The following is a 27,125-nucleotide window of genomic DNA, read 5'->3' as shown; positions in this document are numbered from 1 at the left end:
AAATGTAGGGGTTTAGATGCTCTCACTACAAGATGCTGCATATCACGCCAAGTCAGTGTAGGACTACAAACACAAACCATGTATTGGCATTTTGTTGGAAATTAAAATATTGAAACATTTAAATACGCATTTATTGTTTAGCTCCTTTAACACAGTCAGATGTCCTAGATGCTTCAAAGATGAATGCCAAAGGAGCTATTAGGATGACTAAAAGCTTGGTCAGAGATTTAAAAGAGAGGGGTGAAGAAGGTTGAGAGGCAGAGAGCATACAGAAGGAATTCTATTGCATGGGGCCTAGGCAACTGAAAGCACAGCCGCTAGTGGGGACAAAGTAAGAGGGTTGCACAAGAGGAGGAATGCAGAGTCCTGGGAGGGTTGTACCACTGGATAAGTTTACAGATAGGGAGGAGGAGGAGCCATTACAGGATTTAGGCACAAAAATAAGATCAGAGAAGCAGAAATAGTGTGGTCAGCAAGGCCAGGAATAGTGGGTGAATAGGAGTTTGTACAGGATAGGACACTGGCAAGAGAGCTATGAGCTGAAGTAAAGAACGTGCAGGATGCGAGGACAGCCAGGACTGCTTTGGAATAGTCAAGTGTGGCGATGATAAAAACTTGGATGTGGGTTTCAGCAGATGGACAGAGACAGGCAGGCCGGGATTTTGTATGGCCCTGAGGCAGGGTTAGAGGCAGAGGATCACAGAATATTGCAACAGGTGACGATGGCCCATTGCCAAGCGATCTTCCCGGGGACAGGACAGGTTGATGGCCTTCGTGCCCAGAAGCCAAGTGAGGTCCTAAGTGGCCTATTAACAGCATTACAACCATGTGAGAAAGGGGTCTAAGGGTTCCCTCTCAACCTTTACCTGGTTTAACCGTAACAGGATTTAATTTTTAAAACAACGTGTTTTTAGCCCCCTTTCAGTGAATCCTTGTTCACCGCTTTCCAATTGTAAGGCAAAGAAATCAATTAGACAGGTTTTCTTAGATTTAAGAAAGGTGGAAGTTTAATAACCTTAAACTCTTGTCCAGTTAACAACTACGCAACGCGAGCATGCTAGCACGCATACGTGATAAACACACACACGCAGATAGAGACAGAAAAAGAATAAAGGGTAAAAGTTTGAGGCAATAGCTAGGTGTATTTACAGTCCTTTGAGTTCAATGTGGAGTCTTTGGTTGCTGATTGGTCTAGCTGTTCGTTGGGGCCCAGTCCTTGCTTTAACTTGTTTCAATGGAGGAGTCTTTTCTCTTAGGTTTAAGCAACTTCAGTGTGCCCTGAGGTTTATGAGAAAGCGAGAGTGAGCCAGCCAGGAGAGGCCCTCTTGTTCCAGGTTCACTTGCAATCTGCAGTCTGTCTTCAAACTGTCCTGTCAGCACAATTCAAAATTCCAGGTTGACCAGCAGGTTAGTCATGTGACTAACCCCTTATTTGGGAACAACCACTCCTACGGTTTGTGGATTCTCCACCTTGGCAGACATCCTGGAATGCTGTGCTCTTACGTATTCAATGTCTGGTAATCAAAATCCATTTGGGTTAATTGGACTAGGGAGTAGTTGTTTTGTCTCTCCAAGCACTGTATCTTGGTATGCAAATATTCTCCAGCCAAATGTCTGGTGATCTCTTTAAACAAGTCATTTCTTCACTCCAGCAACAGTTTAAAATTAATGTTCATATGACAAAATTAATATGCCTCATTCTTGGCCAGTGGGGGTCTTCATGACAACACCCAATTAAGGGCTTCTTCCCACCACCACTGGAATCTTACCAGTGACCGGGGGTAGGATATGACCACCGTGTGTGGAGGATGCCTTGCAACACTAGGCACCCTCCATGCAGGCTTGTTGGGGGGTGGGGGGGGGGAAAGGTTGGTCCCTCCTTCAGAGGCCATTTGTGGCCCATAGAGGACCCCACCAGGAACATGTTTACACCTCCCACCACCACCACCCCCCCCCCCCACCCAACCAGGAATCCCTCTCCCTGGACTGCACAACCACCACCTAGACACCTTTCCCGGGACCTTCCAGACTGGCCCCAGCGACCCCACTTAACCTCTCTCTGGTCCAGGGTTCCAGCACTGGGCTTGGGTCCAAGACCTCTACAGTACCAGCAGTGGGATCCTGCCTCCTGAAACTTGCATTTAAAAACACTGCAGGATTGTTCAGGGGGGCTGCAAAAATGCAAAGGCAGGGTTTCCCCCACCTTTTCAGCCCAGTGCTAGCACAAAATCCAACCCGCAAAAGGTCAGAGGTGGAAGTAGGCTGTCTTTATGACGACGATATTGGTTGAAGGCTCAGCTTGGGTTTCAGTAATCTGATAGTGAAACAGTGACCAGGAACGGGAAGGAATTGGGTGAGATGTAGAGTTAGTAGTTTCAGTCTACATAAACTTTTAACTGGAGGACACTGCAGCTGGTCCAAAACTAGATGTCGAGCCAGCAGTTTTGACAAGACAGGTGGTGGAAAGGTAAAGCTGGGCATCAACAGTGTACATGCAGAAACTAAACACATCTTCAGATAATGTAATCAAGTGGATTCCTGGAGGCAATGATCTGGTGGGAAGGGAAGGGAAGGCATGGCATGGCAGGGTAGGGTATGCTATGGCTGTAATTGTATAAACAAGAATCAAATCAAACCAGGATAATCTTATCCATCTGGACTGCGGAGGAGACACACTGGAGAAGGATGGTGTCATCAACCATATCAAAAGCTGCATCGTGGTCAATTAGTGTTTGTACTTCTGATTAGAGGCATTACAGTGCTGTAAAAGGGATGGGAACTGGATGGGAAAGATTTGTAACATGGAGTTGTGGGAAAGATAGACCCAGATTTTGGAAGCAACAAGTTCAATGACTCGGAGAAAGTAAAGTTGTAAATGGGGCATTAATCGGCAAGGAAGAGGGATTGAGGGTGTTTTTCTTTTGAGGAGAGGGACAGTACCAGAAGGAAGAACGAATTAATTACATTTCAGTGACTATGGTTACCAGACAGGGAAGTTGGGTGGTTAGCAGTGTATTGGGATCAAAGAAGCAAGAGGTGGACAAGAGAGCTCATAGCATCGTCAAGAAAACCTGCTATGCTAAATGAGGAATTTTAATTCATCAGTTGGAAACTTGCATTTAATTGTGATTTTTTTCCATTAAAAGTTTACTTTTTTTTAAAAAAAACTGGCAGCCAAAATGGCCACTGCAATTTGCATCTGAAACACCTTTCAAGGCCTCCAAGAGACACATGCCTGATGAACTTGTACCCAAAGCAATGGCTTGCTCTAGTGATTGAACTACCTGACATCATCTTAGCAGTGGCTGAGTTGCAGTCCCAGCAGTGGCCACCACTCCCCGGTGGCACTGCTGGGACTAAGAGCTGCTGACCTGATGATTGGCCAGCAGCTCCATTAGTAAGGACTTCCTGCCTCAAGCGGGTGGAAGTCCCACCTCAGACCAATTAAAGGCGGGGAAACGCAAAATGGGGATCGAATCCCCAAGCCAGGTGGAAGCGGGTTGGCCACCGACTTTTCAGTCGATGAATGGCTCCTGTCCGCTGAGGGAAAAATCCCGGCCATTATCTTAATAGTGACAGAAGTACACAAGCTCTTTGCACCTTATTGGAGGGGAAAGGGGTTATAAAAGATATTTGGCGATGAAAAAAAGCAACCTTGGGTTATCTTTGCTCTCCAGGATGAGACAGGAGAGTGAGGCCTGATAATGCTTCATGTAGTCCAGTCAGCTCTGGTGATGGACGGCTAAACCAGTTGTCTGCCACAGATGCTCGGATAAGGAATAAACAGAATTATTCTAAACCATTTAAAGTTAACTGGATCAAATTCCCACACATGCATCAAGAAATTCAGAATCTACCATCAGATTGATGTTTTTAAAAAGTTGCAGTTTTTACTATGAATTTCAACTCAAAAAATTGTTGATAATGTGTACCAAGTATGTTGCTAATGTGCAGTTACTGCATTTTGCTTGGGCATAATAACTAAGGCATTGGAAATACTTACATCTATTCCTATGTAAAGATACAATCAGCATTTTGAATAATTTGTCAATGTGTTTAGACACCCAGAAACATTTTCACTGCATTCAATAAAAAAATTACTTTGCCTCCAGAGCAAGAGCTATGATCCCAGCAGCAAGTGGTGCAGATGCAGATGTTCCCGTGTGCTTCTCTGTACATCGTAAACGAAGGTCTGTTGTTACCTGGGAGCAGGGTGGAGGGGGAGGAAAGATTACTGACAGTTAACCAATATTTCCAAGGACATTAAGTTGACCTTTTCAAAATACCTCCTGGACACATCCCATTATAGCCTTAGCCAAATTAGGACTATACATTTGACTGATCAGCAACATGGTTATAAATCTGACTATCATTTTGGGAAATACTGCAACTCATAGCTCTTTAGACTTCAAAGTCTATAGAATATTATATTCCATCTCGAGGTAGGTTTTTCACTTTGGGGTCATCAATAAAGAGGGAAGGAAAACATGACAGGAGTCATGCTTACAATAAACACATGCTTCTGTGTGAATGTGCAGAAAGGACAGAATAAGCCCTGTGCTCATACTAATCTATGTGAAACAGTTCAGAGCATCCTAACTTTAGATTAGCGACAAAAATTTCCGCCTAAACAACCAGCTGTGAAGTCATGAAGAAAAAAAAATCACTTCACAAATCAACATTCTCAATGGTCAAACATAAGAGATAATTTTAACATCCCTCCCCCACCTTCTCCAGACAGGTGGACAATAATCGACGTGGGGGCAAAGAGAACACTAAAATTTTCAAAATCTGAAAACAGACACCAAACTGCCAGAACACCCATTTCCTGTCTGAATGAAGGTGGAGAGGCTGAAGACTGACCTGCTCAAGAGGTAGGTCAGTTATTTAAAAATGTTAATGAGTCTGCACACCTAAAGTTTTAGCAGGCTGGGTTTCCCAGGGCTTGGGAAACCTGGCAGTTGAAGGGAGGTGAGAAAGAGTGGAGCCAGCAGATATGTGCCTTTCCAGGACACACACTTCCATGATACCCCGCCGACTGTTAGGGTCTGACGTTCTGTTAATGGATGATAAATACTTGGTAGTTCAATATAATAGGGTGAACAGGTGTTTGGGCTTTAATTAATTAAATATGACTATGTGCTGTTAGGAGTGGAGAAGTAAGCTCTGTGGCAAGCAATAAACAGTCTCTACCTAAGCATCTTAGTCTCAGAGTCTTCTTCACAAACAGGCTTGGAAGTTCTCTAACATCGACCCACAAATTTCCCCCACTGTAAACCACCCATCCTTCTTTAGCATCCATGCAGTCTCCCTCCTTCCTCCCCAGCCAACAGCCAGCCCCACAATGTGTTTGGAAACAAAAAAATTCAAAATGAGGTCCTGCTGTTAAATTCGACAGGACCTGTGTAACCCACACCCCATCCCCAACAAATATCAGAGCCAACAATTTTGTCTTTGTGCAGAGAAAAGGCTTTCTTACGATCTGTTTTTCTGTTCTGGTCCCGCTGCTATAAGTGGTGGTTAGTGTTGAAGAGCAGGCCTCACTGTACCAAGGAACATTCCCTAGTTGAGTTGTACTGCCCACAGACAATGTGTAGATACTGTTGGTATAGCCATCGCAGTTACAGTTATCATACTGGAAGCCTCCATTACCAGACGCCCAGACAAAGATAGAACCAAGGCCACCTCGACCCTAAGAATAAGCAAGTCACAAGCTGATCAGTTCACAGAATTACAGAATTGTTACAGCGCAGGAGACCATTCGGCCAATCGTGTCCGCACCGGCTCTCTGAAAGAGCAATTCACTCAGTTCCATTCCCCCGCTTTCTCCCTGTAACCCTGTATATTCTTCCTTCACATATAACTGTCTAATTCCCTTTTGAATGTTCAATTGAACCTGCCTCCATCACACTCTCAAGCAGTGCATTCCAGACCTTAACCACTCACTACATGAAAAAGTTTCTCATCTCACGTTTACTTTTCTTAGAAAATACTTAAAATCTGTGCCCTCTTGTTAGCGATCCTAACAAGAATGGGAACAGTTTCTCTCCATCTACTCTGTCCAGACCCCTCATGACTTTGAATACCTCTATCAAGTCACATCTCAGCCTTCTCTTCGCCAAAGAAACAGTCCTAACCTCTCCAATCCATCTTCATAACTGAAGTTCCTCATCCCTGGAACTATTCTTGTGAATCTTTTCTGCACTCTTTCCAAAGCCCTTACGTCTTTGCCAAAGTGCAGTGCCCAGAACTGGATGCGATACTCCAGCTGAGGCCAAACTAGTCTCTTATACAAGTTCAACACAACTTCCTTGCTCTTGTGCTCTATGTTCCTATTAATAAAGCCCAGGATACTGTATGATTTATTAACCGCACTCTCAATCTGTCCTGCTACCTTCAATGACCTATGCACATATACAGCCAGGTCCCTCTGCTCCTGCACCCCCTTTAGAATTGTACCCTTTACTATATATTGTCTCTCCATATTCTTTCTATCAAAAGGAATCACTTTACATTTCCCTGCATTGAACGTCATCTGCCACCTGTCTGCCCATTCCACCAACCTCTACACTGTCCTCCACACAGTTCACAATGCTTCCAAGTTTCGTATCATCTGCAAACTTTGAAATTGTGCCCTGTACACAGAGGTCTAGGTTGTTAATATGCATCAGGAAAAACAAGGGTCCCAACACTGACCTCGGGAAAACTCCACTACAAACCTTCCTCCAGGCAGAACACATCCATCAAACACTACTGTTGCCGGACACTCAGCCAATTCCGTATCCATGTTGCTACCAACCCTTTTATTCCATGAGCTACAACTTTGCTCACAAGTCTCTTGTGTAGCACTGGATCAAACGCCTTTTGAAAATCCATGTACACCACATCGACTGCATTGCCCTCATTAACCCTCTGTTAACTCCTCAAAAAACTCCAGCGTTAGTTAAACATAATTTTCCCTTAAGCAATCCATACTGGCTTTTCTTTAATTAACCCGTATTCATTTTGTCCTGAGTTATTCTTTCTAGAAGTTTCCCCATCGCCAGAGTTAAACTGACTGGCCTGTAGTTCTGGGCTTATCTTTAGACCTTTGTTCAAAAAAGGGTGTAATGTTTGCCATTCTTCAGTCCTCTGGCACCACACCAGAGTCTAAGGAAGATTGAGTCATAGAGTCATACAGCATAGAAACAGGCCCTTCGGCCCACCGCGTCCATGGCGACCATAATGCCCATCTATGCTAATCCCATCTGCCTGCATTAATTCCATATCCCTTTACATTTTTTTTATTTAGAGATACAGCACTGAAACAGACCCTTCGGCCCACCGAGTCTGTGCCGACCAACAACCACCCATTTATACTAACCCTACAGTAATCCCATATTCCCTACCACCTACCAACACAAGGGGCAATTTAAAATGGCCACTTTACCTATCAACCTGCCAGTCTCTGGCTGTGGCAGGAAACCGGAGCACCCGGCGAAAACCCATGCGATCACAGGGAGAACTTGCAAACTCCGCACAGGCAGTATCCAGAATCAAACTCGGGTCCCTGGAGCTGTGAGGCTGCGGTGCTAACCACTGCGCCGCCCTTTATGCCTTGCTCATTCAAGTACCTGTCCAGATGCCTCTTAAATGTCACTACTGTTCCTGCCTCCACCACCTCCTCAGGCAGCTCATTCCAGATACCCACTATTATTTGTGTGAAAAATTTACCCCTTTGATCCCCTTTAAACCTCCTCTCCCTCACCTTAAATCTATGCCCTCTAGTTTTAGTCACCCCTACCATGGGAAAGAGACTCTGGTTATCTACCCTATCTATGCCTCTCATAATTTTATATATCTCTATCATGTCGCCTCTCAGCCGCCTTCGTTCCAGGGAAAACAGGCCCCGCCTATCCAATCTCTCTTTATAACTCAAGCCCTCCAAACCAGACAACATCCTTGTGAATCTTTTCTGCACCCTCTCTAGCTTAATCACATCTTTCCTGTAGTGCAGTGACCAGAACTGCACACCAGTACTCCAAATGCGGCCTAACCAGCATCATGTACAACTGTAACATGACGTCCCAACTCTTGTACTCAATGCCTCAGACGATGAAGGCAAGCATGCCATATGCCTTCTTCACCACCCTGTCTACCTGTGTTACCAGTTTCAGGGAACTATGTACTTGCACCCCAAGGTCTCTCTGCTCAACAACCTGTATATGTCCTGCCCTGGTTTAACTTTCCAAAATGCATCACTTCACACTTGTCTGCGTTAACTTCCATTTTCCAATCCCTTGCCCATTTTCCCAGTTGATCTATATCCTATTGTAATCTTAGACAACCTTCACTGTCCACTATACCACCAATTTTGGTGTCATCTGCAAACTTACTAATCATGCCCCTACATTGTCATATATATTAATGACTTGGATGTGAAAGAGGGCCCAGCACAGATCCCTGCGGCACACCACTGGTCACCGGCCTCCAATCTGAAAAACAACCCTCCGCCTCCTATCACCAAGCCAATTTTGTATCCAATTTGCTAGCTCACCCTGGATCCCATGTGATCGAACCTTCTGGACCAGCCTACCATGCGGGACCTTGTCAAAAGCCTTGCTAAAGTCCATGTAGACAACGTTAATCACCCTGCCCTCGTCAATCCTCTTGGTCACCTCCTTGAAAAACTCAATCAAATTCGTGAGACATGACTTCCCATGCACAAAGCCATGCTGACTATCCCTAATCAGACCATGCCTTTCCAGATGCATATAAATCCTGTTTTAGAATCCCTTCCAATAACTTTCCCACCACTGATGTAAGGCTCACCGGCCTGTAGTTCCCTGGCTTATCCCTGCTGCCCTTCTTAAATAAAGGCACAGTATTAGCTATCCTCCAATCTTCTGGTACCTCACCCGTGACTAACGATGATACAAAAATCTCTGCCAGGGCCCCAGCAATCTCCTCCCTTGCTTCCCATAGCATCCTAGGATACACCTGGTCAGGCCCTGGGGATTTATCCACCTTAAATGCGCTTCAAAACCTCCAACACCTCCTCCTTTGTAATGTTGATATGCTCCAGGATATCAGTGTTCCGTCCCTTGAACTCACTAGCTTCCATGACCTTCTCCATGGTAAATACAGACGAGAAATATTCATTTCGGACCTCGCCCATTTCCTGTGGCTCCACACAGATTGCCACACTGATCCTTAAGGGGACCTACTCTCTCCCTAGCTACCCTTTTACTCTTAATATACTTATAGAATCTTTTAGGATTCTCCTTTATCTTATCTGCCAGGGAAATCTCATGGCCCCTTTTCGCCCTCCTAATTTCCTTCTCAAGTGTAGTCCTACATCCCCTATACTCTGAGGGACTCGCTCGATCCCAGCTGCCTATACCCGACATATGCCTCCTTCTTTGTCCTGACCAGACCCTCAATATCCCTCGTCAACCAAGGTTCCCTAAACTTGCCAGCCTTGCCCTTCCATCTAACAGGAACATTCCAGCCCTGAACTCTTCCTATCTCACTTTTAAAAGCCTCCCACTTGCCAGACGTCCCTTTACCTGTAAACAGCCTCTCCCATTCAACTTTTGAGAGTTCCTGTCTGATGCCATTGAAATTAGCCTTCATCCAATTTAGGACTTCAACCTGTGGAAGAGTCCTATCCTTTTCCATAACTATCTTGAAGCTAATAGAATTATGGTCACTGGTCCCAAAGTGCTCCCCCACTGACACATCAACCACCTGCCCATTCTCATTTCCTAAGAGGAGGTCGAGTGTAGCCCCTTCTCTAGTAGGGCTATCCACATACTGCTTCAGAAAACTATCCTGGACACACTTAAATTCTTCCCCATCTGATCCCTTAGCACTAAGGCAGTCCCAGTCAATATTAGGGAAGTTAAAATCACCTACTATTACAACCCTATAATTCCTACACCCATCTGTGATTTTCCTACATATACGCTCCTCCACTTCCCTCAGACTATTGGGGGGCCTATAGTATAATCCCAAAGTGATCACCCCTTTCTTATTTCTAAGTTCTACCCATATGGCCTCGCTGGACATTCCCCCTGGGATATCCTCTCTAAGTATGCCATGATGTCCTCCCTAATCAATAGCGCAACTCCCACCCCCCCCTCTCTTGCCTCCACCTCGGTCACGCCGGAAAGATCAGTACCCCAGAACATTGAGCTACCAGTCCTGCCCATCCCTCAGCATTTCCGTAATAGCAATATCACAATCCCACGTACCCATCCATGCTCTGAGTTCATCTGCCTTACCTGTAAGGCTTCTTGCATTAAAGTAAATGCGGTTTAGCCTACCAGACCTTCCACACTCCCTGTCCTGCCTCTGCCCGGCCTGCCTACTGGACTTGCTTACTTTAACCTCTACATTTGCCTCAACTAGCTCATCTGAGAGACTACTACTTTGGGTCCCACCCCCCTGCAAGACTAGTTTAAACCCTCCCAAGTTGTGCTGAGAAATTATGGCCAGTGCCTCTGCGATTTCCACCCTCATTTCCCTCAGTATCCTTGGATGCATCTCATCCAGTCCAGGTGCTTTATCCACTTTAAGTACAGACACCCTATCAAATACACCCTCTATCAATTTTAAACCCTTCTAGTGTCCAAATTATCACCTCTTTCAACATTGCCTGGGTTGCATCTTCTTCCTTGATAAAGAAGAGATGCAACGCATTAATTTAATACTTGAGCTGTGCCCTCTGCCTCCATGCATAAATCCCCTTTATGGTCCCTAATTGGCTCCACTCCTCCTTATACCACCCTTATGCTATTTATAAGTTTATAGAAAACTTTGGGATTTCCTTTAATGTTAGCTGCCAGTCTCTTTCATGCTCTCTCTGCTTATTTGCTTTTTTACTTCCCCTCTGGACCTTCAGCCTAGTTCTCAATAGTATTTTCTACCTGGCATCTGTCACAAGCACACTTTTTCTTCTTTATCTTAATCTCTACTTCTTTTGTCATCCAGGGAGCTCTGGATTGGTTTACCCTAAACTTTCCCCTTCGAGGGAACATACTTTGACTGTGCCCAAACTCTCTTTGAAGGTAGCCCATTGTTCAGTTACGGTTTTCCTGATAACCTTTGACTCCAATTTATTTGCCCCAGCTCCATTCTTACCCCATTTAAGTTGGTCGCCTCTGCTCAGTTCTTATTTCATTGAAATTGGTTCATTTGTCCATTCAATACAAATTTTAGCTTAAGGCTATAATGAATACTAAATGAACACAAATTATTGATGTTGAAGTAGTTTTAGGGTGAAGACTGCATAAAAGATACAATGCATAGCACTGTGGATATTGTAATGAGAAAAATAGCATGCAATTGTTAAAGACCCCTTCCTCCCAAGGCACAAATACAATGCAGTTTTGAAACGGTACTAAATCTAATATTTCCCCTTCCCACCATCCATCACGGAACTGCTTTGTAGAATTAACAGGACTTTATTGAACCAGCAAGACAGTCTTCTAAATGCTCAGATACAGAGAAAGAATCCTGATACAAGGATTGACAGGTGAAATCCTTAAAAAAAATTCAACAGCTTGGCAGGGTAGATACCGAGAGGCTGTTTTTCCAGGTTGCAGATTCTAAAACTAGGAGTCATAGTCTCAGGATAAGGAGTCGGCCATTTAGGAGAAATTTCTTTCCCAGAGTGCTGTGGATGCTCAGTCAGCAAATATTCAAGACTGAGATCAATAGATTTTTGGGCACTAAGGCAGTCAAGGGACATGCAGATAGGGCATTAAAGTGGAGTTGAGGTAGAGGTTCAGTCATGATCTCATTTGAATAGCAGAGCAAGCTTTAGGGGGTATATGGCCTATTCCTGCTCCTATTTCTTATGTTCTTACGTGGAAGTTCTACCCTGTTCTTGTATCTGATGCTAAACTGTTGGCTAGAGGCAACCATTTGTGTAAAGAGTTCCAATTCAGTGGCATGAATGAGTTAGAGTCAGAGTCATTTACAGCATAGAAGGAGGCCATTTGATCTATCAAGTCCATGCTGGAATTTACTTTACAAAATGTAGGAAACAGACAGAACTCCACATTCACAATTGTGAAATATTCTATACAAGATATTTGTTCAGGTAACCTCCAACTAGCAATTCCAAAATCACTAAAATAAGGGATTACTGAAAGACACCAGTATATTGTACATAGCTCCAGTTCAGATTAGAAGAAAATTTAGATTATAAGTTTTAAGTGTTGAACAATATTAGTTTTATGGCATAAAACATTATGTTCTGGTATTAAACCACTTCAATTATTTACAATCTTTTTAGTTTAAAGCATGCTTGTATTGTACACACAATTCCATATTCTACGGCCCAGCACTCATATTGCAAAACATAGTTACATTAAATCAACTACTTCATGATCTTACATTTGTAATACCCCTGAGGAATGCTTGACTTGCCAACATTGCTGGCCCTTCCACAGTCTGCCCATTGTCCTCTGGGCCCCAGCTAGCACTATAGATGTGGATGTGCTGAGGGTTGAGGCTGAGAGAGCGGGCTTCGACTACATCAGTTATCTCGCCATCAAGCATTCTTACCCCTACAGGCAGAAACAGACAAACAAAAATAATTACAAATGGGGGCAGTAGAGGGGCGCGGAAACCACAAAACACCATAATACTGTAACCATAAAATATGGATAATGTGGAATAGTTCTAAAATCACCAGGCACTAGCCAACACTGTGGCCAAAGCTAACTCAGCTACTCCTGGATCACAGTACCAAATATATCTATCCAAGTGTCAAGATGGATATCAGGTACATCCTAGACATCCTGCAAAAGGTGGATGGGATAGCCTGAACATGAAGGAGAAAGCTAAACACCGTGTTAGATTAATGTGGAGACCAATGCACGTATATCTGCCAACAGTCTAGGATAGAAATAGTGTGCTAAACTCAATTGCCTTTGAGCCCATGATAGAGTTTGTCCTTGCATTTGGATTGCAAGAGAGACTAAATCTATACCTCCAAGGCATATCTAGCTCAAGAAAAATATGTAAGAATAGTACATCCTCTCTAGGGGTTGGATAAGAAAAGAAAAAAAATCAGCAGTAAGGAAATAAAGAACCAGATAACTGTTATAATCAACAGCATGTTTCATAATCAATGAGCTAAGAAGAAAATTCAGTAAAGGTTCTGGGTGCAAAAGGTTTATAAATTTTGTGTCATTTGCTACATCATAAGCTACAACCTCTGCAAGTCTTTCATTATTAGAATGCAGTAAACTACCCATTTTATATGTAAAACTCAACACTGCGTGTAATTTGCAGGCCTGTAAGCTAAAATGATAGAACCCTTAACGGATTACCTAGCAACACAGTGCTAATATATTCCTTTCATGCCCCATTGACGCAAGTGTCTTTACATTACAGTGGAGAATTCATCATAAGACGAGGAAACAAAGCAGCAGGCTTTCCTATCTTTTAGCTAAGGGGTGAAGAGAAGGAAGGAAGGAGCAGGCGAGTTAGATTGCAAAGAAACAATATCTATGTTACAGGGGTCAGTTTCATAAAATTTCTTCATCATGCACTGGTGTAACAAGCTGGACTTTTATAGAGGGCATAAAAATATAAAATATAGTTCTAATTCATACAAAGTTTACAGCACTCAAGAGAACGAATGGTCCTGATTTTGTGGCCAGTAGCAAAGTAACAGCGCTCATTGCTGACCTCAAAGAAAGCTGCCTGCAAAGATCACTCTGGCACTGGCTATTGGGGATCTCTGGTGTTCAGCAATAGTAATGTCATCAAACATGCTAAGCAACCAATCACATTGAAGAATTCTTAGACAGCAAACCAGGAAGTAAAAGGCTAACAGGGAGGTTATCACTCACTTTTTACTAAAAAAAAGCAAAATGAAGATTGGGACATACACATAGGGGAGAAGTTTTATGCACTCCCCTGCAGCAGGTTTGGAGGCAGGGAGAGCATATAAATCAGGTGGGCCAGCCACCTTCCCGCCTCTATCGAAATTAAGTCCGGAGCGGGAAGGCCTGTGAACAGCCTTCTGACCCCAGCACAATTGAAACCCTTAAGTGGGAAATTAATACCCAATTAAGGGCCTCATCCCACCACCGTAATCAGCCAAGCGGCAGGTGGGCCTGTTGCCACACAAAGCACAGCAAGAAAAACTGTGCAGGTTGCTTCCCAGCTCAGAGGTTGAGGGTGGGTGGGCTCCCTTGTTAAAAGGCAAATTAGTGCCTGAACAGGGGACCCAGCATCAGGAAGTGGGGAGGGCCCCCCCCCCCCCTTTGTACTGGACAGCCACATCTTGCCCTTACTGCCAACCCCCATACAATACCCTCCCCCACAACGTGAGACCCCCACTGCCCTAATCTACCTGTGGCTTGGGTCCAGCACCGCTTCTCGGCCTCAGGTGGGTGCTCCACCAACAGCAGCCACCGCGGTGCTGCTGCTCAATTAAAGAGCTACCGGCCTCTGATTGACGAGCAGCTCTGAGGGTGGAACTTTTGTCACCAGGGTCCTTGATCCCGTAGTAGGCCCGCCACTGTCCAGTTAAGTGGCTAATTGGCATTTCAGGCCTCCCACAGAACCGGTAACGTGGGGTTCTCGGCGGCGATTTTGCCAGACAGAGACCTCCATCAACTGGATAAAATCCCAGCCCTGACAGAAGCCGAAATCTTTACTAATTATTTTTTAAAAATCTATGAAAGTTATGAAATGAGGAAATTTCGCATTCCACAAATAGAAGGAGTGTTTCAGGGCCATAAGGGTTATTCAGCTGTAATTATGACATTATAAAACAAGTTATATTTCATTCAACAAGGTGTAAATTTTATCCCCCCACCGTGAGAGTATTAAAAAGTGAAAGTTCACATCAGTTCAGTAATTTTTAAATAGATTTTCATCTGTGGGAACTTCAAAAAGCACATTAAAGGCCTGCTCGGGTATACAATTGAAACCTGACCCAAGCCAAACTCGGCCACATCTAACCCGAACCGAGCCCTTGGGTTTTTTCCCCCCACGCCTGACCCGACTACCGAAATTAATGTCACTTCCCGTTCCCTCCCTGACCAAGAGGCAGCACTACCACCGTGTCCGACCTGGCCCAACCCGACCGCAGCCCGAATGCCAGACCCGGAAGAGTGACCCGACCCGAACCAGCCACATGTTGTCGGGTCCCGTTGGGTTCGGATCGGGTAGCCATGCTCTAAAGCACATCCTGTGGGGCAGCGGGAAGTTACTGACTGCAACTTCTGAATTGTCATGTTTAACTGCACATGTGTGAATGCCAGAAGTTTGTGTCAGGTTTCACAGAGTAGCGATGGTGAATGTTGACAATTTTGCCAAACTGCAAAATCCGGGCAGTTTTTAAAAAAAAGTTTGCATTGGGGTTATGCACTCAAGATCCACTTGTCATGTTTATTTCATCATCCAAACACATTGGTCCAAAAAGTATATTAGTGTGCCTAGTACCACAGGAATACAGAAATTTTAAAATGCCATTCTCAATCTAATACATGAAAGATGATACTTTACCACCGATTTTGGCATTGTATGCTACACCAACTCCACAGATGTTATTGGCCACAGCAGCCACTTCTCCTGCACACCGTGTTCCATGTCTGTTAAAGATAATTGGACAGTTTAACTGAACAATCACAGATGCTCAAATTAACACATGCTAATATGGATTATGAACCTAAAGCCACAGGGCCTCGAAGTAATTATTGACAATAACAGAAAATGTTCATATGACATTCCTTGACAAAGAAGTTGTTTAAAATACTTTACTTAAAATAAATAGCAACTTATTAACACCTCTTAAAATAGCCTCATAGGAACATCGGGTAAACTTAGTGATACTAGCAACCAATCACCCAATAGTAATTTTTCGATTTAGATATCTTAAAATGGTGCCCTGCAGTCAAACCAGTCGCAATTTGAATTATGCATGAGTGATTAACAACTCAAAGGAGATACTTGTTTATGTATGGAATTTCTCTTCTACAACAGTGGTATGCTCCAAACAAGTCAATATTTATTGGTTTAACAGAATCTCAAGGAGCAGCTATCAAATCATTATAGGTCTCCACTGCCTTGTTACACTATTCCACTGGAAAAAAATAAATCCCATTAGAGTGACAAAAATAAGCAGAATCAAAAATATACTTTAATTTGTCTTTTAAAAAAACTGAGCTAAAGATGCAAGTGGAATAGCAAATGAGTCCTACTTTTGTACTTGAATACAAAGATTTTAAAAAAAAAGAGACATTTGAATAAAGTTTGATATTTTTTCAGTGCAAGTTCTCATCTTTCTCATGTTATATACACAAGATTACATATAATAGGCAAAAGACAATATATGGAATACACACAATTTTGTCACAACTTCTGTATCTTTTATACACCACAAGGAAATTGGACATTTTAGAAGTACAATTTTAAGAGTGAAAATTAAATTTTAGTCTACTAATGCCATCTGGTGGGCATCATCTGCAAAGTGGTTTATATTTCCAAAAAAAAGTCAGTGCTCTTACTATATATAGTGTACACAAACTTGGCATTCCATTGTTCCTCATCATGTACCCTCTAATTAAACAGGCACTGCATAGATTACAAATTAATTCTGATAAAGGTACCACCTTCTTTTCCCCTTCACATACTGACACATTAATTGGTTTCCCATTAAACATTACAAATGAACATCACTGACAATTATATCACCTAGAACACCACTTGTGCCATATTAAATCCTGGCATTGCTGGAAATGCCATCTTTTGGTTGAAGATATTAAATCAAGACCAAGAAAGGTCGCTATCTGTGCAGGTGGGCACAAGCAATCTCAGGACATTACTTAAGAGAATTCTCTGAATATCTTGGCCAATGGTCCTCTCAACTGAGATCAACAACTCAGTCACTAGTCATTCATCTCGTTTAGTGTTAATGGAGCCACACTCCATTAGCTGGCGGTCACATTTGCTATAATAAGTGACTGTCTAAAAAGTAATTAATTTGGTTGTGAAATTCTTTGGGATATCCTAAGAAATGATAAAGGTCATTTATATATTAAAAAATTCTTTCTATGGTTTACCTCCAAATGTAAGCTGGTGGGGCATTCCACTATTCATATTTAATCTATTGAAATATTGACAGCAACATAAAGTAAATGTCATAAGCTTAACATTTAAAGGAATTTACAACTCAGAGCACTTCCCTACCTTTGGTCACTGCAATATAGATTTATTTTTGAATTGCTGTGCATACCGTGACCTTCCAAAACCAAGCAATCATTCTATGTAATGAACCAGCTACTGGATTACTTGTTATTTAGTGCTGATTCAGTTGAAAAGCAAGCATCTTACAAAAGTGTCAAGAACTCACCGATTTTCATCATTATAGTTATATCTAGGCTGGGGGTCAGGGTCATTATCATTTATATCAAAGCTTGCATTAGGGTCCTGCAAATAAAAAGAATTTTTTTTTTTAAAGATAGCAGAAAGCAGAGTTATGCTTACATCTGTAAAATACCAAATTCATAGATGTTAGTATTTGGAAACCCAAAATATCGACATTTACAGGGGGGAATGTTTATTTTACCCCTCTACTCAAAGCATCAGCTGCTTGCTGGCCATACTCCTCTAGTATGTCACCGATGCAGCCATTTTCACTCAAGTATTGAAAACATTTTGACCTCTGGGGAGCTCAATTATATATTCAACAAACATAAGCACATGCACTTTTACCAGAAGCTATTGGATAGAACCAGGAGCAGATCTCCTGAGTGATTTTTCCCCCTTTATTAACGCAAGGGTTTGGAGGAAAATTGGAGTGCTCCAACCAGGCAAACTGGGATCCTCCTTGGTCGTCATAAACAAACTAACTGCAAGTTACAAATCCATCACAGCTGTGAAAAACTACCAACAACTCAGTATTATACGATACTACTCCATCGGAGTTGGATATTAAAGCAGTTCTAAATATTTGGGTCATAGGTATGTTTGCACATGTACTGAAGAAAAGGCTATTCACACACAAAACATTCCCTTTAGCGGCACTCTAATTAAGAAAACATTAGTTGATATGGATACCGAGCTTCATTACTTGGTTCCTGTCTATACAAAAGGATAGATTATTGTGCCAATCTTTACAAGTGGGTTTTACATTTCAATAGATGGTCTACACAACTGCTCACAATTAAATATACATCAAAATGGAAAAGCCTTCTTGAAAATATATATATATATGCCGAGCATCTGTTCTTTTCTGAAGAATTATTTAAACTTCTAATAGATTCAGATCACTAGATTATTTGCTCCTCATTGTCAAATGCATCCTCCAACACTATGTTAGGCCATGTTCAAATGCAGAGACTTTTTTTTTTTTTGCAAGTGTTAAAGGCATTAATACCTGTCTGCAAAAGTTCAGAGGCAGATGAAACTGCAAAAAACCATTTCATACATACTTTTCCAATTAGAACAGCTTAAGAATCTTACATTAATTAAGTTAGTTAATTAGAAGCTTATTAATGTAATTGCATTTAAAAGATTTTTAAAAAATCTTGCATTACTTTTTCAATTATAAAAAAAGTCATTATCAAGTTTCAGCAAGATTCAGTGGATAGCACTCTCAAGAGTCATAAGATTGTGGGTTCAAGCCCAACTGTAGGATTCAAGCTTATAATGTAAGCAGGCATTTCAATGCAGAGCACTGCACTAAGAACTTTTTTTGTTCAAATAAGATTTTAAACATATAATCCATCAACCTACTTAGGTGGACATAAACTATCCCACAACACTATTCAAAGAACAGCAAGGAGCTCTCTTGATGCCGTGGCCAATATTTAAATGACTATTCTTCATTCATTTGCTGTCTGAGACTTTGCTGGGCTATTTATCTACATATGCTTAAGTGACTTCACTTAAATCCATTGTCTGTGAAACACCTGGGACATCCCAAGAATACAGATGGTGCTATATAAAAAAAAAGTTCTGCCTTTAATTAGATTTGTATATTTTCTACCATTTGGCTAATTAAGTCCTGTTTGGCGACACACAAATGTAAAGTACTATTGACACACACTTCACGAACCAATTTATCACTCTGTTGCACATCTCCCTACTCTATGCCATTTGAGAGAGGCTACAATAAAACCACAATGGGTTTTCAAGGTGCTTCTATTGGATCTTACATAATTTTCAGCCAAGTCCGGATGGTTCTTCTCTATTCCATCATCCAGGATGGTGACCACAATCCCCTTGCCTGTATAACCCTGCTTCCAGGCGGACAGAACGTTTAGGTCATTAGGGATCGCATTGTTCTAAATAAGAACACACAAGAACTTACTGTAATGCAGCCACTGCAAAACAATAATGGTTACTGCAGTATCTGAGCAAATTTTAATTTTATTCTGTGGTCCTTTGAACAAGCAGAGAGTACACAGTATAATTATCAATAACTATCCCAAATGCATGAATATTTTAGCCTAGACTACAAACTGAAACCAAGTATAACGAAAAGTTAGTCACCAATTAGAAATTTGTGCTCCTGTATAAATATTATTACGACCAGGTAAGAAAGGTGTCTAGGGTCTGTTACTGTCTGCACCTGGTCTTACTGTAACAGGGTTTTATTTTTAAACACACGGTTTTGAGCTCCCCCTTTGTGAATCCTTGTTCACAGATTTCCAATTATAAGGCAAAGAAATGAGCATAAACAGATTTTCTTCAGTTTAAAAGGAGAAAAGTGACATTTATTAAACCTTAAACTTAAACTCTAAAACAGTCAACGCCTACAGATATACAACACGCCCATGCTAGCATGCACATGTGATACACATATGCAAATAGAGACAGAAAAGAGAGGAAAATATAGTAGGGAGGGGTTTGAGGCAATATTAGAAGGGTTTCTTGTTTACTGTGCTTCAAGCTCACTTGATTGTAGGTAGTCTTGCTGTTCGTCGGGGCCCAGTGTTGCTCTTAAACCTTGTTCACGTAGGAGACTTTTCTATCTTTGAGGTTCACATGTTTTCACAAGATTCAGTTCCATGGGAAAGAGATGGAGGCAGGCAGGACTGGAGAGGAGGTTCTGTTCCAACTGGAAGCACACGGCTTTGAGTTCAAATTCTGTTTTTCCAATTTAAAACGCCCCTAGTTGGCCAGCAGGTGGTGACGTGACTGACTAGTTTGACCAGGTCTCTTTTGTGTATTGGGCAGGGACTGGGTCTTCATTGTTCCAACGTTTGTTACTACGCAAATGTCTTTCCAGTCAGGGGCTTGCAATTTTAAGTTACACTGCTCATGTGGCAAAATAATGCGTGCCTCAGTCTTGATAGATGGGAGGATTGCCTGACACCTCCGCACCCAGGGGAATGAAATGCAATTTGAAGAAAAATGGCACATTTCATTACAGCGTTTGCGCTGTATAAAAATAGCTACAGAAAGAAAAACCGTGCATTTCTCTCATTCATTTACCAATTTTAAAGCTTATGAAGATGGTCTGTTCTGGGTGCCAGGGCTGCTTTAATTTTCTCTTTTTACCTCAGGAGAGTTAGTAGGGGGAGAGTCTCTCCTGAACGCTGAGTCATGCAAAGACTTTTGACTTCAGGGGACTGGTGGTTCCCTTTTCCTCTGACTGTGGGGAGAGGAGTCTGTTACTCTCCCCTTTGTTCTCTGGGACACTCCTACCTGCAGGTATTTGTGCAACCTTAACTGCATTCTCCTTGACACTGTGACTAGGTGAGGAATCACCCTTGTGGTTTCTCTGCCCCTAGAGGTCTCTTTGTCTCTGCAGCTTCCTGTAAATGCTGTTAGTAACTCTAGTGGGGTGCTTCTAGAATCTGCATTTACATAGGAGGATGTAGGGTCTAACTTTTCACATTTTTGGGGTTGGTTGACCAGACTGTAGGGGTTTTCATCTGTAATTCCTCCCTGACTTCCTTTAACTTGCCCTCTTGGTCACTTATTCCCCTTCTCTTTGTAAACTTTTGCCAACTGCGTGCCTGCCTATCCCCTTTTGTTCTTGGCGGGGGTCCCTTACAGTTCACCAGCCCTTTGCTGGAGGGTCCTCCTGACACTGGTACAGGACTTAGGGGTGCAGGTTTCCTCTCAACCTGGCACATGTGGCAACTCCTGCAGTACTCCACTACATCTTTAATTAGAGTTTTGGCCAGTCAAACTGCTGTCTTATGCAGGCTTTGGTCTTTTGTATACCGGCATGCACAGCTACTGTAGTCTCGTAGGCCCTTAATATTTCTCCCTGGTACATCTGTGGCACCACTAACTGGTGAACTACTGTCCACTCCTTGCCCTCAGGTCTGTGAGGAGAAGTCCATTTCCTCATCAGTACCTCATTCTTTAAATAGTAGCAATCCGGGGCTCTCTCTGCTTCACCTTCAGACTGGACAGCCTGTGCTAACTCTCAATACTGGGTCAGCTCGCTAAGCCTCAGCTAGGGAAAATCCATTTAATTCATTCCCTGGATCTCCTAACTTTCCGAAGAAAGTCTCGGACAGGCAGACCTCATGGTCATTTGCCTGCAGTGCCAATGCAATCTCCTCTGGGGGAGCTGGTTTGATCATGGCCTGATCCACTACACATTCAGGGACTCTGCAGGGGACTGTCTCCTGCCACGGCCCTGTCTCTCTGACCTCCTGTGGTCTTTCTTTCACTATTTGGGGGTGGGGGGGAGTTAGGGGGTGGTTACCACCTTCAACCCTGCCAGATCATTACCTAGGGGCAGGTCAACCCCGTCCACAGGCAACCTAGGGTCAATCCAGACAGTCACTGGTCCCGAAACTAGGTCGCACTCCAGGTGCACCTGGTGTACAGGTACAGGCATACACTGCCCTCCAATGCCATTCACCACCATTCTGGTGTCCACTGTAATCTCTGGTGGAAAGGTCAGGCCTTTTCCCAGTAAAAGGGATCTGGTGGCCCGTGTCCACAAGAATCACTATGGGCTTGCTAGCCCCACTCGAGGAATATGGGGTTACTTTCCCTTCAAATACATTCAGGAATCCTATTAACTTTCCCTGCACTGGCCGTAGTCAGCTTCCTGGGTTGCACTCTTACTGCAGTTAAAGCCACAGCTTGATCTATGTTTTCCATCAGGCCCTCATCTTCACTGACATGTGCCCTGATTAACCCTACCGGTTTCCCCTTTAGTTTCCAGCAGTCAGCTTTTAAGTGCCGTGCCTTAATATAATGGAAGCACACAGGTCTCTGATCTCACTCTTGCTCACATCACCTTCCTTTTTGGCTGGAGGACCCCCAGTGTCTCTTGCTTTCCCTTCTCTTTCAGGACTGCCTGGGCTTCTATCATCTTCCCACCCTTTGTCCTTTTCATATTTGAGGGGGTGGTTAGGAAAGGTTCTCCCCTGGGAAACAGACTTCTAAAATTAAAGCAAACTCATCAGCCAGAATGGCTGCTTACCAGGCTCCCTGAACCGCTGCTCCTCTACATGGGTTTTTATTCAGAATGGGAGAGTGTTTTTAAAATTCCTCTAACAGGATTATTTCTCAGACTCTCATAGCCGAGCTGTATTTTTAAAGCCTTCAGCCACTGGTCAAAAGCCAGCTGCTTTTTGCTTTCAAATTCCAGATAAGTTTGATTAGCTTGCTTTTTGAGTGTTCTAAACTTTAGGCAGTAGGCTTTGGGTACTAATTCATATGCCCCAAGGATAGCATTTTTGGTCAGTTCATAATTGGATGAACTCTCATCTGGCAACAAGGAATAAACCTTACGGGCTTTTCCAGTTAGTTTGCTTTGCAATAAGAGAGACCAGGTCTCAGCAGGCCATTTTAGCTGCTTTGACAGTTCTCAAAAGATATGAAAAGTGCTTCCACATTTTCCTCATTGAATTTTGGAATTAATTGAGCGAGTTTTAGCAATTTTGTACCCAGCCCTGAATTCTGTTCCTCCATATTGGCTGTGCTTTCACTAGTTACTCTGTCGTCCCCTAGTTAACTCAAGCCGCTTCAGCTCTCTCTCTTCGGATTCTTTCTGGAACAGTCTCTCTCTCCTCCTGTCTTTCTTTCTCTTCCCATTCCTTTCTGGAAGGTTCTCTTTCTTCCACTCCCTTTCCTCAAATTCAAGTATCCTCTGTTCCAATTGTATCTTTGTTAATACTACCCTGTTGGATTCTGCTTTTAACACTGCTTCTTCAGATTCAAGGGAAAAATGGTTGGCCACTAGCCTTAGAAGTTCAGACTTCCGAGCCTTGCCACAAACAGTGATCCCACACTGCTCAGCCATTTTTCTCAACTCTTCCTTAGACAGTGCTTTTAACTTATCCCATGTTACTTCACCCTGACTTGGAGAGCTATTCGCTTCAGTTGCAGACATGTTAGTATTCAATCACACACAACCACAAGAAAACTTGTATTGATAGTTTACTCTTTGATTGGGAACAATTTGGCTTCCCATTTCCAATTTCACTCATTCGTGCGTGGGTAAAATTCCAGACGCTAGCACCCAAATTTCTGTTACGACCAGGTGAGAAAGGTGTCTAGGGTCTGTTACTGTCTGCACCTGGTCTTATTATAGCAGGGTTTTATTTTTAAACACAGTGTTTTGAGCTTCTCCTTTGTGAATCCTTGTTCACAGCTTTCCAATTACAAGGCAAAGAAATGAGCATAAACAGGCTTTCTTCGGTTTAAAGGAGAAAAGTGAAATTTATTAAATCTTAACCATAAACTCGAATACAGTTAGCACCTATGGATATATGGCACGCACACACGATACACACATGCAAATAGAGACAGAAAAGAGGAAAATATAGTAGAGAGGGGTTTGAGGCAATAACAGAAGGGTTTCTTGTTTACTGTGCTTCAAGCTCACTTGATTGTAGGTAGTCTTGCTGTTCATCGGGGCCCAGTGTTGTTCTTAAACCTTGTTCACGTCGGAGACTTTTCTCTCTTTGAGGTTCACGTGTTTTCACAAGATTCAGTTCCATGGGAAAGAGATGGAGGCAGGCAGGACTGGCGGGGGGGGGGGGGGGGGGGTGGTGGAGGTTCTGTTCCAACTGGCTTTGAGTTTAAAAATTCTGTTTTTCCAATTTAAAACTCCCCTAGTTGGCCAGCAGGTGGTCATGTGACTGACTGGTCTGACCAGGTCTCTGATGTATTGGGGCAGGGACTGGTTCCTCATTGTTCCAACACAGTCTATTACTATGCAAATGTCTTTCCAGTCAGGGGCTTGCAATTTTAAGTTATACTGCTCATGTGGCAAAATAATGTATGCCTCAGGCTTGGTAAGTGGGGGGGGGGGGGGGGGGGGGGGTGGTGGAGGCAGCGTGGGGGGCTTGCCTGACAATATAAACAGGTTGATTTAAATAAACTGCCCAAGTATCACATTCTTGATGATGCACTGATCGGAGGTTACTCTCCCAACAGCAAGAAATACCCCAAAAATGGAATAAGCTACCAGAATGTTCCGTATTGTTTCCACGTGTAGGGGGGGGGGAGGGAGTTCAAAATCTAACATTTACATCAGTGAGACAGGCCAGAGAACTATGTCACTAAAGTGGGTGCAAAATTTCAAGGATGATATTCAACATTCTACTTTAAACAGTAAATTATTTTCTCTCCGCCTCCTCATTGAGTCAGGATATGTAAATTTTGTCCCTACCACTGAAAGAGGGTGCTATGTTTTTAACACTGCCAAACAGAATATGCAGTCGATTACAGGGCTAAGGCTAAGACTATTCATCACACTGTATAATTCTATAGTAGCTTATTGAACAATACACTGTATGGCAACAGCAGTGCATTACAGGCTCGACTACACAAACGTTGTTGGCATTTCCTTCAAGTTAGGAAATTCTGATACCCCATGTGATCTTGTGATGGATAATTAACTTTTACTCCTTGTGTGCTCTTTTCACAAAATAAAATCTGGTCTTCACCAGAATATTGCACCGTACTTGTATCACATTTTTTGTAAAAATGAAAAGTACCAGTTGAGAAACTCAAATACTGAACATTTCACTGCACACAACAGGTTTTACAAGACTGAAAAGAGTCATAATTGAAAAGCACTACAGAACTGAGTGAACTTCCCTCCTTCCCCAAACCACATGTGTATTATATTATTTTTATGCCCCATGGCTTCAAGAAAAATACTAAGCATGTACTGAATTGAATTCTGGAACTCCAAGTGCTACAGTGATTCTAAAGGGAAATGAATGCTTTACTTTTAGCCTAATTAAAAGGTTCTTTAGATTAAAGACACCACTAGATTGTTTAGCCAAGTACTTTTCAGCAACAGGATCCAATTTTCAGTAACTTCATAAATTACAGAATTTTTATACCATGTAGTACCAAACTCATGCTAAGATAGCCTACTTCCATGGAACTCTCCTGCTGAAGTAGGCAGTTTTAAATGAAGGGTTGCCATGTTATAAGTGACTGAACTGGGATGCTAAGCCTGCAGACACAGACATTATTTTTTTTTTTTTTAAGAATTAGTGAAGTTGAAAACCAACTTAAAAAGTTTAATATTTTTAAATTTCATTGAACACGAACATTGTTGACAAACATGTTAACTTGCAACTGATGTCTTGTGGTACTAGGGTCCCAGCAAGTGTCAACTAAGCACTTGGTCAACTTTCACTAAGTTAGACAGTTGCCTCATTACCTTAATCTGGAGAAGGCATGTGTGGACAGTGTGTGTACATGCATGCAATAGTGCAAGATACTGCAATAAATGTCATAATGAATTATCTGCTGGAGCTTTACAGCCATTTATTCCCCCTCAGACGAGTGAGAAAATGAAGCCCATTGTGAACTGTAGGTTTGGACATACTGTGTCACAGGGCAAGACTCCATTGTTGCTTTAATGTTTAGTGTTGTCAAGATTGATAGATGATACAATCTCCAAACAAGTTTCTTGACTTGATAAACTGACTGAGAACTGACTCACTATGACAGAGTCCAGCTCAAAAGTTAATTGATCCAGCTTTTGAAATGAAAAACCTGTTTGAGGGAAAAAAGTAATAACTCATATTGTGGTCCAATAATGTTCGAGAGCTTATCAACAAGAGATTTTTTTTTATATAAAAAAAGGAAATATTATAAGAAATACAAACATAGGTTAAGGCAGATTCTGGACTTCAAATAACTAAAACTTTAGTCATTGCAATTTATATTAATTGTTGCAGAAAGCAAAGTGTTATTTCAAGTGAAATATTGATTTCACGACTCGTGCAATATTGATTTACTCTTAGTTGGGATGGGGATGGTGGGCATAAATGCAATGCACATCAGAACTGACTGCAGTACATATGAACAAGGAGCAGGAGTGGGCCACTCAACCCCTCAAGCCTGCTCTGCCATTCAATAAGTTCATGGCTGAATTGATTACTCCACATTCCTGCCTACCCCCAATAACCTTTCACCCCCTTGCTCATCAAGAAACTATCTACCTCTGCCTTAAAAATATTCAAAGACTCTGCTTCCACCATCTTCTGAGGAAGAGAGTTCCAAAGACTCACGACGCTGAGAAAACATTTCTCCTCATCTGTCTTAAATGGGCGACCCCTTATTTTTAAACAGTGACCCCTGGTTCTAGATTATCCCACAAAGGGAAACATCCGTTCCATATCCACCCTGTCAAGACCCCTCAGGATCTTGTATGTTTCAATCAAGTCGCCTCTTACTCTAAATTCCAGCAGATACAAGCCTAGCCTGTCCAATCTTTCCTCATAAGCCAGCCCGCCCATTCCAGGTATTAGTCTAGTAAACCTTCTCTGAACTGCTTCCAACACATTTACATCCTCCTCAAATAAGGAGACCAATGCTGTACACAGTACTCTGTGTTCTCACCAATGCCCTGCATAGCTGAAGCATAACCTCCCTACTTCTGTATTCAATTCCCTTCGCAATAAATGATAATTAGGAAAGCTAATAGAATGTTACGACCATCAGGACAAAGCCCCCAGTCAAAATATATGATTCTGATCGCGGTGGGAGCAACGCACTGTCAATTCAGGCCCATCACTCCGCTGGTCACATCATATTTCATTAAGTTTTCCAAATCAGAAAAAGGCAGCCAAATTGAACAATCTAGTAACCCCCAAATGAAGCAAACCAAACCAGTTATCTTTAGATAACTATTTTTAAAAAAAACTAACTCCCACATTTGCATA

General features: G+C 42.5%; 1 protein-coding gene across 1 annotated transcript in view; it reads right to left on the bottom strand.

Annotated features, from left to right (window-relative positions):
* LOC137351355 (proprotein convertase subtilisin/kexin type 4-like) overlaps nucleotides 1-27,125 on the bottom strand; it is a 62,204-nt gene that overhangs the window by 26,145 nt on the left and 8,934 nt on the right. Inside the window, exons 4-10 of the mRNA XM_068015800.1 lie at nucleotides 19,170-19,298; nucleotides 17,363-17,439; nucleotides 15,517-15,602; nucleotides 12,385-12,557; nucleotides 5,480-5,692; nucleotides 4,102-4,202; nucleotides 1-63 (exon numbers count right to left, since the gene is read on the bottom strand). The exon at nucleotides 1-63 is cut by the window's left edge and continues 41 nt beyond it. Of these exons, the coding sequence (XP_067871901.1) occupies nucleotides 1-63; nucleotides 4,102-4,202; nucleotides 5,480-5,692; nucleotides 12,385-12,557; nucleotides 15,517-15,602; nucleotides 17,363-17,439; nucleotides 19,170-19,298 (842 nt within the window). The remainder of the gene's footprint in view (nucleotides 64-4,101; nucleotides 4,203-5,479; nucleotides 5,693-12,384; nucleotides 12,558-15,516; nucleotides 15,603-17,362; nucleotides 17,440-19,169; nucleotides 19,299-27,125) is intronic.

Source organism: Heterodontus francisci, chromosome 36 (genome assembly GCF_036365525.1).
Source record: "Heterodontus francisci isolate sHetFra1 chromosome 36, sHetFra1.hap1, whole genome shotgun sequence".
Classification (NCBI taxonomy): Eukaryota; Metazoa; Chordata; class Chondrichthyes; order Heterodontiformes; family Heterodontidae; genus Heterodontus; species Heterodontus francisci.
Note: the sequence above shows the minus strand (reverse complement) of the source record. Positions and strands in the feature narration are given on the sequence as shown.